This window comes from Rhinolophus sinicus, linkage group LG02 (genome assembly GCF_036562045.2).
Source record: "Rhinolophus sinicus isolate RSC01 linkage group LG02, ASM3656204v1, whole genome shotgun sequence".
NCBI lineage: Eukaryota > Metazoa > Chordata > Mammalia > Chiroptera > Rhinolophidae > Rhinolophus > Rhinolophus sinicus.
Window position 1 is genome coordinate 83,613,596 of NC_133752.1, and position 19,525 is coordinate 83,633,120.

Here is a 19,525-nt window from a genome sequence, read left to right on the forward strand (position 1 = left end):
ATAACTGCAAAAGAAATGTACATAATCAAATTTCAAAATAATATTTTTTGAATGGTTGTATTATTATAGGTCTTCTGAAGTTACTAATGCTTAAAACCGTGCTAACATGTTTGCCACACACTGTATTTATTTTAACAAAATGTTAAAGTATATAAATGCAACAAGTTGTTAAATGAAGGCGTCAACTGAGGCCTGAAGCTCACAGTATCACATATCAAAGTAAGAGGTGAGGCAGATGACCTCACAAAAAGACAAAAAATTTATTATTTTTAGCACCTGAAAAATAAATTAGGCAGTCAAGAAAGAGCACTAAAATCTTTCACCAAAATGAACCACATAAAAGGGTCATGAAAGAAAATTTAGAAAGAGTTATTTCTTTGTAGAGAGCTGTTAGAGGTGTCTTGAGCCCTATCAAAACTCTTAAGAGAGAGATGGATATGGTTGCCCTTATCTCAAGCCTAGTGAGAGGCACTTGAAGGAGAATATGCATAAAATTTGTTGCATGTTATCTGCAATTATGGATAAAGGAAGTAGTGACAGTCAAATAAGACCTTTCTTGTATACCTTACCTTTCTTTCTTCCTTTCCCAAACACATGGGGAACAGAAACTACAACTAGTTAGTGGGAAAGGGGGTAATGAAAGAGAAAAGCCAACCCCTCAGCAGGCTCCAGCTGGGATACTGATAGCAGTCTTAACTTTTAATAAAAAATTAAAATATTTGACAGGGAATATTAATTACCAATTTAGGGCAGTGCTTATAAAAATTTTAAATTAATTATTATCTAAGAGTAATCAGAAAACTCATGGTACTGCCCTAATTTTTATCCAGGGGCAAGAGGAAAATTAGACCCAATTAGCAAATATAAGTGAGCACAAACAGTCCATAACCAGTTGTTTTTTTTATTTCATTCTATAAGACATGCTTTTTCAATATACCAGTTGTGTAACTAATATAACCTTAGACACCTGAAAGAACTGTAGGTCATCTACAGTGACTTTCAAGATACTGCTTGACATGCAAAGAAACGTACAAAACATATTCTGACCAGACAGTTGTACAAACTTATTCTGGGTATAAGATAATTCAAGTTGTAAATCCTTTCCTTTATAGTAACCCACTCAGCTAGTCCTTCCCACTGCTTTCTGTTATGCCCAGCAAGTCTAAAAACAATTATAACTAGCACCAATAGCCTAACATGAGGAGCTAAAATAAATAACAGTATAGATATCTGCTTTAATATCCTGGTTCAATGAAAAGAATATTCATGGAAACAACCTCCACCTTTAAGAACATCCCTAGAACAGCTGATAGCTTTCATCTGACAAAGCTGTGAAAGTTCTGACTCTACCTTTCTGATAGGGAGGATGCTAAAGAGAAAAAGGGGAAATGCGAAATAGGGCCTAACTGAATTACAACACCAAATTCTTGAACATCAATCAATATGAGTCATAAGTACTTTAGTTTCATTTTTAGCAGCTGTCCTAAATATCATTTTCTTTACATTTGAGCTGTTATACTTTTAAGTCATTTTTTTTCCTATTAAGTCTTGATCATTGGATTTGATAACTAGAAAATCTGATCATGTAAAATTTTCCAATTTTTCAATGTTAAATCTAAAGAAATTTTTTGAAAACACTGTATGATGTGAATTTTCTGAATATGTTTTACTTTAAAACATTTACTTAAAAAATAATTATATAAGTTTGCAAAGAAATATCACTAAGTGAAAAATATATACACAAATGACATTTTTTATGATTGCAATTTTTTTAGTTTTCTAAAATTGTGGTAAAACATACATAACATAAAATTTACCATTTTAACCGTTTTTAAGTGTACAATTCAATAAAGTATATTCACACTGTTGTGCAACCAATCTCCAGAATTCTTTTCATCTTGCAAAACTGAAATCCTGTACTCATTAAACAACAACTCCCTAACCCCACTCCCCACAGCCCCTGAAAACCACCATTCTACTTTCCCTGTCTGTGAATTTGACTACAAGTTACCTCATGTAAGTGAAATAATAATTTTTTTGTCTTTTTGTGACTGGCTTATTTTACTTAACATAATGTTCTCATGGTTCATTCATGCTGTACCATGTCTTAAAATTTCTTTTCTTTTTAAGACTGAATAATATTCCATTGTATGTATATATTATATTTTCTTTATCCATTCATTCATTGTTAGACATTTGTGTTACTTCCACCTTTTTGCTATTGTGAATAATGCTACACTGAACATGGGTGTACAAATATTTCTTTGAGATTATTTAAATTTGGGGGGAATATCCCCAGAAATGGAATTGCTGAATCATATAGTAATTATATTTTTTTGAGGAATTGACATACGGTTTTCCATTGGGACTATCAAGTTTGATATTTTATATGATTATAGTTTTAAGTTTTAAAAGTATATATATATATATCATAAAAATTGATGTAAGAACAGAAATATTTTTAACAATGGTCTTATTTTCTTCTTTATATTTCCAATTTTTCTAAAATAAATATGTACTCAGTTTTATAATTAAGAAAATGAATCATTTTAACAGCTTACCTGTTTAACATATTTGACTGTTTTTCAAATATTTTCAACATGGCAGTCAACTGATTAGATACTGAATAAGCAGTTTCTATTGTAAAAAAAAAAAAAAAAAAGAAAAGAAAGAAAACATTAAAGGTATTACAAATGGCTGAAGTTATACCTCTATGCTGATATAATTCACTGCTCTATGTGTGAGAACTAGACAAGCATAACCAGGGGAGAGCAGGACCATGTAAGTACTCAAGGAACAAAATGCTTAGGATAAAAACAGTTGCCATTTTATTAAATGTCCACTACGTGCATGACCCTATGCTACTTTACATCTCTTAATCCTCAAAATAAACCCCCAAAAAAGATACTATCACCATTTTCAAATAAAGAAATTGAGGCTCAGAGGGGTTATCTATATGATCAAAATTATGCATCTAGTAAGTGACAAAACTGGACTGAGGTCCAGTGTCTGTAACCTCCTTATGATATTACATATAAGAGGACTATAGGATGCTAAGAGAGAAAACTGCTTTGGTTGTTGCTGCTAAAGTCAATAAGGTCTATGGGAAGAATCTAACAACCCTGTTTAAATTTTCAACTGAGTCAAATAACTCAAGAGGTTACTCAAGATGATACTTAAAAGGGAATCAACGTAATGAGGATCCATAATAGTCAGTTAACTCTTAGGGCAGTAACACAAGACTCTTCAATCTTATAACACAAGAATTATATGACATAAGACAGTCCCTGCACTGTGTTTGCTCCTAGATAAACAAAACATGACAAGCACAGAGAAAATGTTAAATAACATGGAAGCATACCACAGTTCCTTCTTATCCACTGACATGAAATACCTCTCCATTTATTTATATCACCTTTGATTTACTTCACCAGAATGTACTTGTCCTCATAAAGATCCTGCACATATTTAGATTAATACCTAAGTATTGAATGTGTTGGTGCTAATCTAAATGGTGTGTTTGTAATTTCAAATCCTACTTGTTCACTGCTTGTACATAGGGAAGCAATTGCAATAGGAAAACTCAATATTGTTAAGATGTCAGTTCTTGCCAATTTAATCTTTAGATTCAATGTGATCCCAATCAAAATCCCAGCAAGTTATTCTCTGGACATCAACAATCTGATTCTAAACTTCATATGGAAAGGCAATATAATATTGAAGCAGAATAAAGTTGGAGGACTGACACTAACCAAATTTAAGACTTACTATAGAGTTATAATAATCAAAACAGTATATATTGGCAAAAGAATAAACAAATAGTTAATAATAATGTAGCAATATTGATTTATCAATTTTAACAATGTACTTACTATACCAATGCAAAATATTAATAATAGAGGAAACTTTGTTCTGGGGTATTGGAGGCAGAACAGTATATGGGAACTCTGTACTTTCTGCTCAATTTTTCTATAAACCTAAAACTGCTCTAAAAAACAAAGTCCATTAATGATGAAATGAAGCAACCTCGACATTAAGTGATAGTCTAAAAAACAAAGAAAACAGAATGAAATACAACAGTAGCTTTTGTCTTTTTGACTCGGCTATGGAATCTAATACAATTCAGAGAATGGGAAAAGAAGAACAGAATGAAGTTTTGCTGGAGAAGATGAAAGTGGGTACTGTTAAGAGACAAAGGGAGTATACAAGTGAAACAGAGTGATGTTGAAAGTAGATCTATACCAGTGGAGCTCAGGGACTGAAGTAGCTGACATGGGAAAAGATACTTAGGAATTTGCAAAAGATTTTACTCCATATTGTACAATGTAGTTGTAAAAATCATGCATAAAATTTCTACTATTAAATTTTATTTATTTAGAACTTAGTTTCGTGTTTGGAGGATGTGTTCCACTGGCCTATAAGTAGACACAGAGACTTCTGCTTTTGTCCAAGATGGAACACTGAGACCAGAATTACCTTTTCACCTTAAACTAATTAAAAACTGGACAAAAATAAATGAAACTGCAATATTCAGAAACTGCAATTTTGCACTAACTGCACAACAGATAGTGCAAGGCAGTAATCCCTGACAGAAGGAAAACAAAGGAGCAAAACCCTGTGGTGACCGCAGTTTATTGCCTGGAGTTTCCAGGCCAGGGCATAGGAAGAGGAAGCCAAACAGACTTTACTGGTCTCCCTGAGTTCAGAGACCAAGTTTAGAGTTTGGGGAGGCCAAAGCAGCTAGAATTCACAGGACACAGGACTAGAGAGAAGATAGCAGCACAGACTGAGAGACAGCGAGCTCCATAGATGTGCAGAGGGTTTCATGTAGAGGGAAGGCTTTCACTATCCATGCCAAAGCTCTGGATACCTTTCTACCCTACCTTGTCTGGGCTGTCTTGGATCAGAATTCTCTATAGAACTTGGGAGTACTGTAGCTGTCCTTGCTGTCCTTGGTTTAAACATGGTAACATTAGGGTTTAAAGCTGATGTTGAAAGAGGACCAGATTCCCTTCCATTTTTTTCAAACTAAATCTTATTTTTCACGTCAAAACTGTATTCCACAGCATACATTACGTGACTGTTACAAAATTCTCTCCAGTATTAAGACTTAAGCAAGGTAATTTCTCCTTCTTATTGACAAGTAGTCAGAAGTTTAACATATTAATTCTAGTAGCTTTGATGCAGCCGAGTACCTACATACCTATCAGCAGCATTAGTGTATGGGAGATAATCTGCAATTCGTAACAAAATGTACAAACGATTTCTTAAATTAATCACTGCTCTACCTTAAAGGTCTGCTACCCCTGCAACATTTCAGTAGCACATTCTAATCACAACTACAATTCCTCCATTCCAAGTAATAACATGGCCCTCCTCAAAAATGAGTCTGTTTTTAGTAACATGTAGCCTTAACTAGGAATTTCAAGACTTGCTTGATAGCCAGCTCGTTGACTCCAAACTTCAGGGAATCAATGTTGTAACTTAATAATTTAAATTATAGAAAATTATAGAAATTAATGCATTCAACAGAGGTTATTAACACAAGGATGCTTACATGAGTGGAAACTTACGTGGCTCAGGTGCAAAAACATCTCTAAATTCTTCAGTTGAGTGGGTTTTTATGAATTCTGAAATGATAGTCAATTTGTCATAAGTTTCAAATATAAATTCTATGTATTGAGTTTAAATTTCATGAATTTCATATTTATTTTAATAACTCATTCAAGAGAAAGAAAATGCTAAGGAAAATGCTAAGGAGCTGCCAACACTACACGTCCTCCCAACCAGGCAACAAATGGTAATATCTGAAAGAATGTGTCTGAGTGATGTGAACTCATCATATTGTCAACGAAACTTGTTTTTCCTCTGATATACTCTTGGTTAATATTACCATCATTTAATCTCCCTTCCTTTCATACCCAGTCACCAAGTTTTGCCAATTTTACCAGACAACCATTTCTCAAATCTGCCCCCCTTTGTTTTTAACTTGTGCTCTAACATAGGCACTTATTACACATCTAAGATACAGCAAAAACTTCCCTTTTCTACTCCCAGTCCCCAAATCTAGCTTCTACAGTATGGCTAGAATAATCTCTCTAAAATTAAAATCCAACAACGTCACTTCTCTACAAAGAGAATCTTCAGTGATTCCCTATTATATGTAGAATTAATTAATTAATTAAAAGCTCCTTAGCACAGCATCCAATCGCTCTGACGAGGTTCTCTCCTACCTTATCCCTACTTATTGCTTTACACTCTAGTACCATTCTGGTTATAATTCCCAATTCATGCTGTTTGTTCATACTATATCTTCTTCTTTTTTTAGTTAAATTTTATTGGGCTGACAATTGTTAGTAAAGTTTCAGGTGTACAATTCGGCAATACATCATCTATATATCACACTGTGTGTTCACCACCCAGAGTCAGTTTTCCTTCCATCACCATATATTATATTTTTAATATACCAAATATCTCCCTTCCTCACTTATCTAAGTTCTATTCATGTTTTAAGGCTGCATAAAATCTTCCTAACTCTCTCAAGTTGAACAAATTGACTCATTTCTGTAGACTATTTTCAAATTACACAAATATTTATCATGCATTACACTATAATAAAATGATATATAATAAAATGAAAATGTGCTTGTGTCCTTAGTAAGTTGTGGGTTTTATGGGGGTAACAAGCAAATTTTATTCATTTTGTATATTCCCAGAATCTGGAATATAATAAGAACCTTTACTGAAGATATCAAATTCACTATTGAATACCTTTTTAAATTTACAAATGTATAATTTTATGGCTATAAACATTTTAACTATCAGTCCCAAAATGTTAATGTATTTAGGAAACTTTATAAAAGCTAAACAGATATAAAATATCACCTTCAATTTTCTGCTGTATATTTTCACAACCTTGCATTGCTTCTGGTGCATTTTTACTATCCCTGTTCAAATGTCAAAACATAAAACATATTTACTGTCAAAGAATAAGATTCTTAAATAAGAACTAGAATGTATGCTCTAGACCTATATAGTTTGTAAAATAAAATTTAACATATTCTTTACTCTTTATTCACAAATAACACAGTAAATTAATTATTAGCAAGCAAATAAGCATAAAAGTCAAACCATGTAATTCTATGTATTCCATAACTATAATTAGATATACCAACAACATTAACAACAAAAATAGCAAGAGTAAATTGGGTAGAAGCATGATATTTCTTTTTACTAATGTATTATTAATGGTATAATTATAAAGAGCACAAGTTTTAGAGTCAAACTATTTGGCTCAAAACCTTTTTTCCCCACTTACTAATTATTTGACCTTGTGTACTTAAGTTACTTAACCTCTCTGAGCTTCAGTTTCATCTTTTAAAACTGAGGTATTAGAGTACCTATCTCATAAAGCACTTGTAAGGATCAAAGAATGTGTATAAACTTACTAGGAAAATACCCAGCAAACATCAGACACTTGAATTTCAAGTATCAATATTAATATGTGATTAGAAACTAATTTCATTCCTCACAATAGATAGCTCAAGGGAATATATCTGAACCTCTGAACTAAGCATCTATTATGCAACCCCCATTGGAGCCAACTCAAGTACCACTCCCTTCATTCCTCTAAATCTGGTCATTGACAGATGGAGAGATCAATAAAATAATTGCATAATAAATAGTAATCTATCCCAATTATGGGTACTTTCTATTTTAACACTATAAAATAAAAAGGGCTAGTTTAAGTTTAATGCAAATAAAAGGTTGTTTATGAATATAAATTTTTATTTAGATAAGTTACCATACCAGATATGATTAAAGATAACAGAGTAATAGAGGAACAAACAAAAAGATATTCTGTGTTCACGGATTGGAATAATTATACTACCCCAAGTGATCTACAGATTCAAGGAAGTCCCTATCAAAATTCCAATGACACTTTTCAGAGAAATAGAAAAACAATCCTAAAATTCATATGGAACCAGAAAAGATATTGACTAGCCAATGAAATCTTGAGAAAAAAGCAAAAAGCTGGATGAATCATAGTTCCTGATTTCAAACTATAGTAATCTAAACAGTAAGGTACTGGCATAAAAATAGACACATAGACCAGTGGAACAGAACAGAGAGCCCAGAAATAAACTCATGCATGTGGTCAACTAATCTTTGACAATGATGCCAAGAATACACAATGAGGAAAGGATAGCCTCTTCAATAAACAGAGCTGGGAAAACAGGATGTCTACATGTAAAAGGATGAAATAGGACCATTATCTTATACCGTACACAAAAATAAACTCAAAAATGGTTAAAGACTTAAGTAAAGACCTGAACCCATAAAACTCCTAAAAGAAAACATGGGGAAAAACTCCTTGACATTGGTCTTGGCAATGATATTTTGGATATTACACCAAAAGCACAGCCAACAAAAGCAAAAATAAACAAATGGGATTGCATCAAATGTAAAGTTTCTGTACAGTGAAAGAAATATCAACAAAATGAAAAGGCAACCTACAAAATGGAAGGAAATATCTGATTAGCGGCTAATATCCAAAATTTATAAAGAACTTATACAAATCAATAGCAAAAAAAAAAAAAAAAAAATAACCCAATCAAAAATGGACAAAGAAACAGACAAATGAATAGACATTTTTTTCTAAAAAAGACATACAAATGGCCAACTGGTACATGAAAAAGGTGCTTAATGTCACAATCATCAGAGAAACATAAATCAAAACCACAATGAGATATCATCTCACACTGGTAGAATGGCTATTATCAAAAAAGACGAGGTAAGTGTTGGCAAGGATATGGATAGAGGGAACACTTGTATACTGCTGTTAGCAATATAAATTGATACAACCTTTATGGATAACCATATGAAGAGTCCTCAAAAAATTAAAAATAAAACTACCATATGACCACCAATCCCACTTCTGGGTCTGTATCCAAAGGAAATAAAATCTCTATCTTTGAAAAGATATCTGCACTCCCATGTATATGGCAATATTATTCACAACTGCCAAGATATGGAAACAATCTAACTTTCAGTCAATGGATGAATGGATAAAGAAATCATGGTAAATATATACAATGGAATATTATTCAGCCATAAATAAATAGGAAATATTGCCATTTGTGACAACATTGATGAACCTTGAGGACATTATGCTAAGTGAAAGAGAAAGACAAATACTGTACAACCTCACTTATATGTGCAATCTGAAAAAGTCAAAACTTATAACCAGGGAGTAGAATAGTGGTTTCCAGGGCTGGGGAGTTGGGGAAATGGGGAGCTGTTGGTCAAAGGGTACAAACTTTCAGTTATAAGTTGAATAAGTTCTGGAGATCTTATATACATCATGGTATTTACAGTTAATAATACTATTGTATACTTGAAATTTGCTAAGAAAGTGAATCTGAAGTGTTCTCAACACACACAAAAAAGTAACTATGTGAAGTGGAAAAAAATCACTAAAGATATTCTATGATGATGATTTATTCATCTACTTAATTTCAAGACAGATAAACCACAAATATCAAAAATTAACATCAACAGATAATGGGAGTATAACCATAATCATTCATTTGAATCCTCCTCCCACCCACAAAAAGAAAAGAAGGCTTTTCTCAACTAAAAAGTAGGAATGTATTCTTTGGAATATAACCCTATGCAACTTTAAATAATGATATTCATGAACAATGAAATATTTAATCATACCTTAGTTTCCTTTTTATTATGAACACTACCTAATCATACTGAGAGAAGATTTTATAAGCCAGATATTTCAAAGTTAGCAATGTCCAATAAAACTTTGTAACAATAGCCACAGGTGGTTACAAAGCACTTGAAATGTGGATAGTATGACAAAGAAATTGTTTTTTTAAATTAATTGAATTTTAATTTTAATACCACATATGGTGTCTACTGTATTGACAGTGCCATTTCAAGCTATTTAAAATTTCAAATAAGAACAAGCTGACTAGACCTTCTGATTTGATTTAGAAGCTCTATGTATGTAGTATAATATTTGAACCACTATCTTACATTCATTACTAATTATATACTTACTAGTACTGTTTTAATTCTACTAACTCATATTTAACTTACACGGAGCTAGACATCAGGGATTTCAAGGAGAATCTGGATCCTTCTCTAAGGCGATCTTTCAGTTCTTCAAGCTTTTTAGCATGCTTTCCTACTTGTGCAATGTTTAAAGTGACTTCTTTATCAGATGTTGGATACTCTACTTCTAAAAAACTTTGACCTTTACTTAGCTAAAATAATAAAATTAGCCAGTTACTTAGGAAATACCCATTTCATTTCTTTACCTCAAAGCAATTTCATTGTTTCATTTATCTTATCTAAATAATTTTATATTATTTTTATCCATTGCTATAATCAAGTACTAATATTTTACAAATACATTGATATGAGCAATTACTTAGCAACAGAATTATAGCCAAGTGTTGACCTTTACATGTCAAAACTCAAATCCAATCCTCTATTTTAATATATAACAATTTTAAGCAAGTGCATTAACAATTGTAGCAGAACCAATTAAAGGAAATTCAAAATATTTACAAGAGAATTTAAACTGTTTCCCAAAATCCTTTACAAGAATACTCTTATTGTGATAAATTATGGAAAGACAGTAATTTGCCCTCAAAGACTAATATCTTCTACTACTAGCTCCCAAAAGTCAATATATAAAGGTCTATGGAGCTGGTATCCCTCAGTCTGTATGGGGAAGACTGAAATCCATTTGGGTGTCTCAAGCCTTTTGGAATACACCAAGCTACAGAGTAATGAGCTGCCGGAAGAATCAGTAAGAGCCACTGAATAAGATGACAGACAATAATTGGTACTTTAGGCAATAAGACTATTTAAACAAAGTTCAGCAAGAATGAGTGCCCAAAAAAACACAATAAAGGAAACCCAGAAACAGCCAATATATGGATGCACAAGCAAACAGAATAACAACTGAGGTAAGAAAGTTTTAACAGGAGAATAATAGAAATCTATCCATACAGACATCTTTAATCCTTATGATAGGAGGGACAGCCGTGGGGGGTGGGGGGGAGGGAAGTAGTAGTCAAGGCATAGTCCCCAGACCCAGCAAAGAGAAATTCTAGCATTGGGAATTTAGAACAGAGTTTTCATTTTAGCAATGGGCATTTGGACTGGGATTAGGATATAACAGCACAAGTAAATACTGGGCAATGTACTACAAGCCTGAGATTAGGAGATGCAGAACAGGTGGAAGGGTCGAAGGAAATGTATGGAAACTCTATGGACAAAGATATGAGCCCAAAGAAGAGGACACTAATCATAAATTGAGTCTAAAAAGTGGTGTAGCAATCAGCTACAGTTATCAATTTATTGTCTCTCATCCAAAATCCATTCTTCGAAGTCCTACTTATAAAAATGGAACATTTCTCTCTTGACATGTGGCATGATGCTAACCTTTGTCAGTGGAGGGTCCTAGACACTAGAAGAAAAAGGAGCTTCTCTTCCTAGTTCTGTTTTGTGAGTGTGTGTGTGTGTGTGTGTGTGTGTGTGTGTGTGTGTAATCCTAGGGCAGTGCACAGTGTATACCTAGTAGTGTTCACCTCCAGCAAGTTTCAACAGCACCAACCCCATGATGGCTTCCTAGCAAGGTCCCCGGCATGGCTCATTCCTAAGGGCAGCTTCTCGCAGAACTTCTTACCAAAATCTACCAGTGCAAAACCTCTCTTTGGGAAGATTACCAGCAAATTACCCGTCTGGACAGCTTCCCAGCAAGAAGTCTGGCACCTCCCTGGAAGACAGATTTTCCCAGCACCACAGAGGATGGCTTCCCAATGTACCACCCCCATGGGCAGCTGCCCAGTGAGTTCTAATGCCATCATCATGGCACTCCAGCAAACTTTTTGCCATCCGAGGATGACAGTTGTTTCTTCTTCACAAGATCTGAATCTTAGCCGTTGGTTAGGGGGAGGGGAAAGATGTGGGTATTCAGATTTGGTCCATCCTTGAGTGCTCTACTTCAATCATAGAGGTAGAGGCTGCTCCCTGTATCTTCTATCCTTGCATATCTCCACTTCTGTAGTAGGTATTCTTCTATTATAATAATTCTTTATGTTAAACTTTCCCTAGTCAGATTACTGTCATTTTTGCCTTTCTATTAGACCCCAACTGATACATTATATTTCCCAGTATGGACTCAATGTGAACATAAGTCCTTTCTAGGAGAAGAGGTAATGTCATAGAACTAAGGAAATACGGGCAAGACAGTGGGATTATCAGCTGTAAGATTTCATTAAAGAGACCTACTAGTACAGGTTTCAGCACAACTCTGAAGCATTTAGGCTGCTTGCTTATCCTGCATTTATCTAGTGCCAGTCACTGTATATTCTGAAGGCCTCAACTCTGTTAATGCAACAGGACCACAGGCGTTTACCTCATCAGCATGTAGTGACAATAAAATATGTCAGCAATAAACACAGTAGTATTCCAAGATTCTCAAATGTTAGAGTGCATAATAATCCTCTAAGGGAGCCGCTTAAAGCGGAAGATTCCTTACACACACACACACACACACACACACAAAAACAAAAAACAAACAAAAAAAACTTTAATTCAGTACGTCTGATTTGGAGGTCTGAAATGTGCATCTGTAACAGGTATCTTAGGTGATATTTAAACACGTTCTATCAATTATGCTTTAAGAAACACTCCCTGAAAGGCAGGAGATAATATAACACTTGGACAATGTACCAGGTACACCAAATTAAGAAAATATCAATTATGGGTTTAAACACTGAAAAACTTGGAATTTCAGATCAGAAGTTTAGTGGTATATGCAAGATTACTCCTGGTGAATATGAAAATCAGGATTTATATTAGAGATAATGGTTATTGGCACCAAAGTATAAGCAGTAGATACAGAGTATAGTAGACACATTTGGCAGCTATTTAGGAAATAAAATCAAAAGGATTCAGGGATGGATTGGATACCAGGGATAGATGGAATCGAGTTGTCGAGGTAAATTACCACATTTCTGGTTTACCCAAAAGGATAGATGCTAGCATTACCACTCAGTGAGAGAGGGAACCCTGGAAGAGGTATGAGTTTAGCAGTAAAAAATTGATTTGGACCCACTGGGTTTGAGATAGAATAATCTAGTAGGTAATTATACACATGTCTGGAGTTCAGAGGTATGGTTTTGAGCAAGAGGTGTTTATCTCTAAATCACCAGTATAAAGGTAATACTTGAGTGAAAAAACTGGATGAGACTGCCTAGGGGAAAAGTTTGAAGTAAAAAAAAAAAAAAGGAAGACATAGGATGAAATCTTGAGGCAATCCAACATATTTAACTGTTATACAAAGAAGGTAACTCCAAACAGGAGACCGCCAAAGAGGTAAAACAATAGCCAGGAGAGGGTAATTCACAAAAAACAAAGAAATAGTGTTTTAAAAATAAGGAAGTTATTGATAAATGTTAACTATGGCTAAAGTTAAAAAAAAAAAAAAATGCCTGTTGAATTTAACAACATAAATCGCAGAAAGCCATACAGAATATTTTCTTTGTTATAGGGCCAGAATCCAGTCTGGGTAGGCTGAGAAATGCTTCAGTAGTATATAATAAATTTATTTTTTTTAAAAAAGCTCTGAACCTGTAAAGTATGGTCCTCACCTAAACTGTTAAGGTTTTGTAGACAATCAAAAACAACTCCAATTTTATTTGATACCCCTAGTTGGCTCTTTCAAGGAGAGAATGCCCAGATTAACCTCTACACTAGGTGCCAGTTTATCAGTTAACAGTTTTTAAGAAAAATTCTACTACTTCCATCATTCCTAAACTATCTGCAAGGTTTTTCTCTCATGGTGTAAGACCATGAAAGTCTATTCTGGGGCCAGAGGTAAAATAATAAGAAGGTGCTAGGATACAGTTACCATTTCTATCTTTACTCTTTAATTTATATCCGAAATAAATAAACCTACTTAATTTAAAGTGTCTGGGCTTCCAGAGTGTTTAATTGAACAAAACCACAAACACAGCCAAAGGAAAATTAAATAATTCTATGACTCACAGAAGCTACCCTGAAAATCATTCTGCTATATTAACACCATCCATAAAGACTTTTCCAAAATAAAATTAAAAGCCCATAAGGATAGAGACCAGTAGTTTTTCAAACTGGTTGTAAAGCACATGAAAATAAAAAAGCGCAAAACAAAATCATTGAAATAACATTAATTTTGAAGAATACCAGTATATAATTTTATGAGTAAGCATATATAATATGACACAAGATTTTTTAAATATAGGGGAATTTTTAAGTTGATTAGTTTTATCTTGTCACTTGCTCTTGTATGTAAATTAGGGAAATAACAATTCAATTTCTATTGTTCAATTCTAGAAGAAAGAATGTGCCAAACTCAGAGCATGCCAGATATCTTCAGGAATGTAGTGTGTAAATCACTGAGACACTTTTATTCTACCCACTCATTCTTTTCTATCTAAATCAAGATTATAACCATGGCTATTCAAAATTTTTTAAATTATACTTCAAATTGGTTTGCAAATGAGACAAAATATTAATCTAATTAACATTTAAGAAATGTTATATTTACCTCTTCCACCTGATTGACTTGCTGCTGAAACCACTTTAAAAAAAAAAACAGGAACAAAAAAGAAATAGTTATTGACAAGTTAAATTTCTACAGTGAAATAAATGGGTATGCATATGTGTGTTTGTGAGAGAGAGAGAGAGAGAGAGAGAGAACTTTCACATATCAACTATTAGTACTGAATCAAATATCATTTATCCTAGGGTTCATAATATGGCTAATGTAACATACAACTGGAACATAAATTTTTAAAATACATATAGTAGCAAGTTTGTGACTACTTTTTACTTTCTCAAAACTTAAATGTATTTCTGTATTAAATTTTAGTAGGCTTAAAGTGAAATATATTGAACATACCTTAAAAAGAGATTCCAAAATCTATAAAATAAAGTTTTAATTAATACGTTTTAAAATAAAATTATTCACAATGCATATGATAAAATATTTAATTCAAGTCTCTTACAATTTTCAATCACAAAAATGTACAAATTACTAAAATGAAATTATAAATCTATAATCCAAAACTCAAAGTATTTTTATATTTGCAGATAAGTTTTAGTACATCTTGCACAGACAACTTATTAGGTTGGTGCAAAAGTAACTGTGGTTTAAAGGGTTAAAAATGGCAAAAATTGCAAATACTTTTGCACCAACCTAAAGTTCCAGAAAAAAAGAATTTTACATCTTTATACTAGATCTATATATATTAGAAGACCCCAAAATAATTCACATAAATGATTTCGTATATTTTCTTAATATAGTAAAGGGATAAAATTCAAATTACTCTCAGAAGAGTATTATTTTATTTTCATACAGAAAGAGTAAAATCATGAAAAGCATTATTTTACCCAATATTACCTTTTCAATATAACTTTGCTCTGCTAATAGGCCTAAAAATCAAGACATAAAGTATTATACTACTACTTGATATTTTAAATAGAAAATGCAAATATCTGGTATGGAAAATTGTGAGAAACTAAATATACAAAACCAATCACTAAGTCCAAAAGGTACTAATATTTACCACTTAGAAAATGTAATGTTAATATGATTACACCTGCCACCAAAAAAAAACAAAAAACTGTCACATCTGGATAAAAGTTTTGAATTGCATTATTAAAGAAAAATATTACTACATGTATTCCATCAGAAAAGAGTTAATTAGCAAAAAATTCAAGCTAGTCCAAATTTTGTCTTTGGCAACACTAACTCTAGATCAATGGTTCAAAAAGTGTGGTCCCAGGACCAACAGCATCAGAACTACCTAAACAATCAGATTTGTTAGTAATGCAAATTCTCAGGTCCCACTCCAGCCTACTGAATCAAAAACTTTGGGAGTAGGGCCAGCAATATGTGTTTTAACTAGCCCTCCAGTTGATTCCTTTGTATGCTAAAGTTTGAGAATCAAGCATATCAAAATAGGCATCACTTGCATATTAAAATAAATAAATTTTCAAATTGACTGGTAAAGCAATGAACATCATGCTATATACAACAGACACATCATAATGTAGTGATTCAAAAAGGTTAAAAATAAAATGATGGATATTTACTGTAAAAATAGAAACAATAAAAAAGTAGAAGTTGCAACCCTAAAACCAAAATAAATATTGAGCCACAACACCACTAAACTAGACAAAGAAGTACACTTTATAATGTTAAAACATACATTCCACAATGAAGATATAATATTTAGGAATATCTATATAACAAGTAACATAATAATCACTGATATAAAACAGTTTGACAAGTCAAGTGAACCAAAAATAAATGATGACATTAATAAAATCAAATAACTTAATAAAGTAGAACCTTTGGTTATATATGAAATACACCCTGACTAACACTGATTACACTCACACAATAGAAAACATACTTCCTTTTCAAGTTCATGTGGAAAAAATAGATTATATATTAAGACATAGAGAAAACCAGTAGCTTGCAAAAGTGGAAATATTACAAACAACACTCTTTGATCACAATGCCAAATTGGACTGTAAAAGCAAAATCCAAAAAGCATCTTTCATTGCGATATTACTCAATAATTCTTGAGTGAATAGAGAACTAAAAGAAATTACAGAATTTCTAAAAAGTAATGATAATGAGAACAATGTATATCATAATGTATAGGAGACATTTATAGCACTGATCAGTGGAAAACTCACAGCCCTAAGAAACACAAATAAATTCTAACTCAAAACACTAGGAAAAAAAGTAAACCAAGCATATATATATTACATATATATAATCATACAACTCACAACAAAAAAACAAACAATCCAATTTAAAAATGGGCAGAGGACCTGAATAGACATTTCTCCAAAGAGGACATACAGATCGCCAATAGACATATGAAAAGATGCTCAACATCACTAATCATCAGATCATCAGAGAAATGCAAATAAAAACCACAAAAAGATACCACCTCACACCAGTTAGAATGGCTATCATCAACAAGACAAATAATAACAAGTGTTGGAGAGGCTGTGGAGAAAAAGGAACCCTCATACACTCTTGGTGGGAATGCAGATTGGTGCAGCCGCTATGGAAGGCAGTGTGGCAGTTCCTCAAAAAATTAAGAATAGAATTACCATATGACCCAGCAATCACTCTCCTGTGTATATACCAAAAAAAAAAAAAAAAAAAAAAAGTGAAAACATTTATCTGTAAAGATATATGTGCTCCAATGTTCACTGCAGCTTTATTTACAGTGACCAAGACATGGAAACAACCAAACTTCCCTTCGATAAATGACTGGATAAAGAAGATGTGGTATGTATACACAGTGGAATACTATTCAGTCATAAGAAAAGATGAAATAGTGCCATTTGCGGCAACATAGATGGATCTTGAGATTATTACTATGCTATGCGAAAGAAGTCACACAGAAAAATTCAAGAACCATATGGTTTCACTGATATGTGGTATATAAAAATGAAAGCAACAAAGGAACAAGACAAAGAAACAAAAACTCATAGACACAGACAATAGTTTAGTGGTTACCAGAGGGGAAGAGGGGAAGGGGCTGGTAAATGAGGTGTAAACGGGGTCAAATATATGGTGACGGAAGGAGAACTGATTCTGGATGGTGAATACACAATGTGATATATAGATGATATATTACAGAATTGTACACTTGAAATCTATGTAATTTTACTAACCATTGTCACCCTAATAAACTTTAATTTTAAAAAAAAGTAAACCAAAAGATAATATAAGAAAGGAAATACTAAAGAAAAAGGGCAGAAATTAATGAGGAAATGAAAAAAATTAAATGATATTAATAAAACAAAATCATGTTCCTTGAAAAAATGAACAAAAAATGACTAGCTAGTTAATCAAGAAATTAATAAAAGCACAAATACATTAAAAGAATAAATGGAAAAGGAAAATGTAACTATTGGTAGAAGAAAAAAAATGTTAATAAGACACTACATTGTATACCACCATGCAAATAAGCTTCAAAACCTCAATAGAATGAGTAACTTCTAAGAAAAACAATTTACCAAAATTGACCTTAACAGAGAGCGAAAGCTTAAACTGACAAGTTTCCATAAAATAAGAAAATTATTACAGAAAATTATGTATAAACTACTCCATCAAAAAACCACCAGGCCCAGATGGGTTCATGGAAAACTCTAGCAAATCTTTAGAACCTAATCAAAATGCTGTAATTGTTTCAGAGTCTAGAAATTAAAGGAACACTTCTAAATTTCTTTCATGGAAAACTGAAAATACTGATACTTAATACTGATAATGATAGCACAAAAAAATATCATAACCTGATGTTACTTATGAATATCAATACAAAAATCATAAATGAAATATTAGCTAACTCCAACATATTAAGAAAATAATACAGAATGACCAAGAGAAGTTGGTAACAAGAAATGCAAGAATGACTGAATACTAGAAAAACTATTAGTATAATTCACCATAGTATTAAGTCCAGAGAAAAAACCAGTATGATTATCTCCATAAATGTTGAAAAAGTCTGACAGAATTTAACACCAAGTCTAATAAAAACATGAGAAAATAAGAAGGGTAAAGTTTTTAACATGATAATATATTTGTGTGAGGATTAGATAGATAGATGATCAAACTCCATAGGATTTTACTTAATGGAGAATCACTATAAGCACTTTTACTAGAAAGAAACAAGACAAAAATGTCTACTTCCACCATTATTTTTTTCTAGCTTTATTGAGATAAATTGACATAGAATATTGTGTAACTTTCAGGTGTACAATGTATTGATTTGATACTTATATATTGCAAAATGATTACCACCATAGCAATAGCTAACAACTCCATCATGTCCCGTAATTACCATTTCTTTTTTTGGTGAGAACATTTAAGATCTACTCTTTTAGTAACTCCAAATACATAATACAGTTCATTAACTACAGTCATCTCTCATCCCTCCGTATCCACCAGGGATTGGTTCCAGGACCCCCTCAGATACGAAAATCTGCAGATGCTCAAGTCCCTTATATAAAATGTCATCATATTTGCATAGTACAGCAGGATATGCCTACATGTCACTTCATTCACATGGATTCAGCATAGTGCGCGGCACATGGCAAATTCAAGTTTTGCCTTTTGGAATTTTCTGAGATTTTTATTTTTTTGAACATTTTTGATCCACAGTTAGTTGAATCTGCAGATGTGAAACCTATGGAAATGGAGGGCTGACTGCATAAGCACCATGATGCACATTTGATCCTCAGAACTTATTCATCTTCTAACTGGAAGTTCGTACCCTTTGACTAACAACTCCCCATTTCCCCCACCCCAGTCCTTGTAATCATTATTCTACTCTGTTTCTATGAATTTGGCTTTTTTTAGATTCCACATATAAGTGATATTGTACATTACTGATCTTACTGTGTCTCACTTATTTCACTT

At 32.7% G+C, this 19,525-nt stretch overlaps 1 protein-coding gene across 1 annotated transcript in view; it reads right to left on the reverse strand.

Moving 5' to 3' along the window:
* Positions 1 to 19,525, reverse strand: part of CCDC7 (coiled-coil domain containing 7) — a 159,940-nt gene that overhangs the window by 125,712 nt on the left and 14,703 nt on the right. Inside the window, exons 4-9 of the mRNA XM_074324828.1 lie at positions 14,975 to 14,995; positions 14,621 to 14,653; positions 10,114 to 10,280; positions 6,886 to 6,947; positions 5,574 to 5,630; positions 2,562 to 2,637 (exon numbers count right to left, since the gene is read on the reverse strand). Of these exons, the coding sequence (XP_074180929.1) occupies positions 2,562 to 2,637; positions 5,574 to 5,630; positions 6,886 to 6,947; positions 10,114 to 10,280; positions 14,621 to 14,653; positions 14,975 to 14,995 (416 nt within the window). The remainder of the gene's footprint in view (positions 1 to 2,561; positions 2,638 to 5,573; positions 5,631 to 6,885; positions 6,948 to 10,113; positions 10,281 to 14,620; positions 14,654 to 14,974; positions 14,996 to 19,525) is intronic.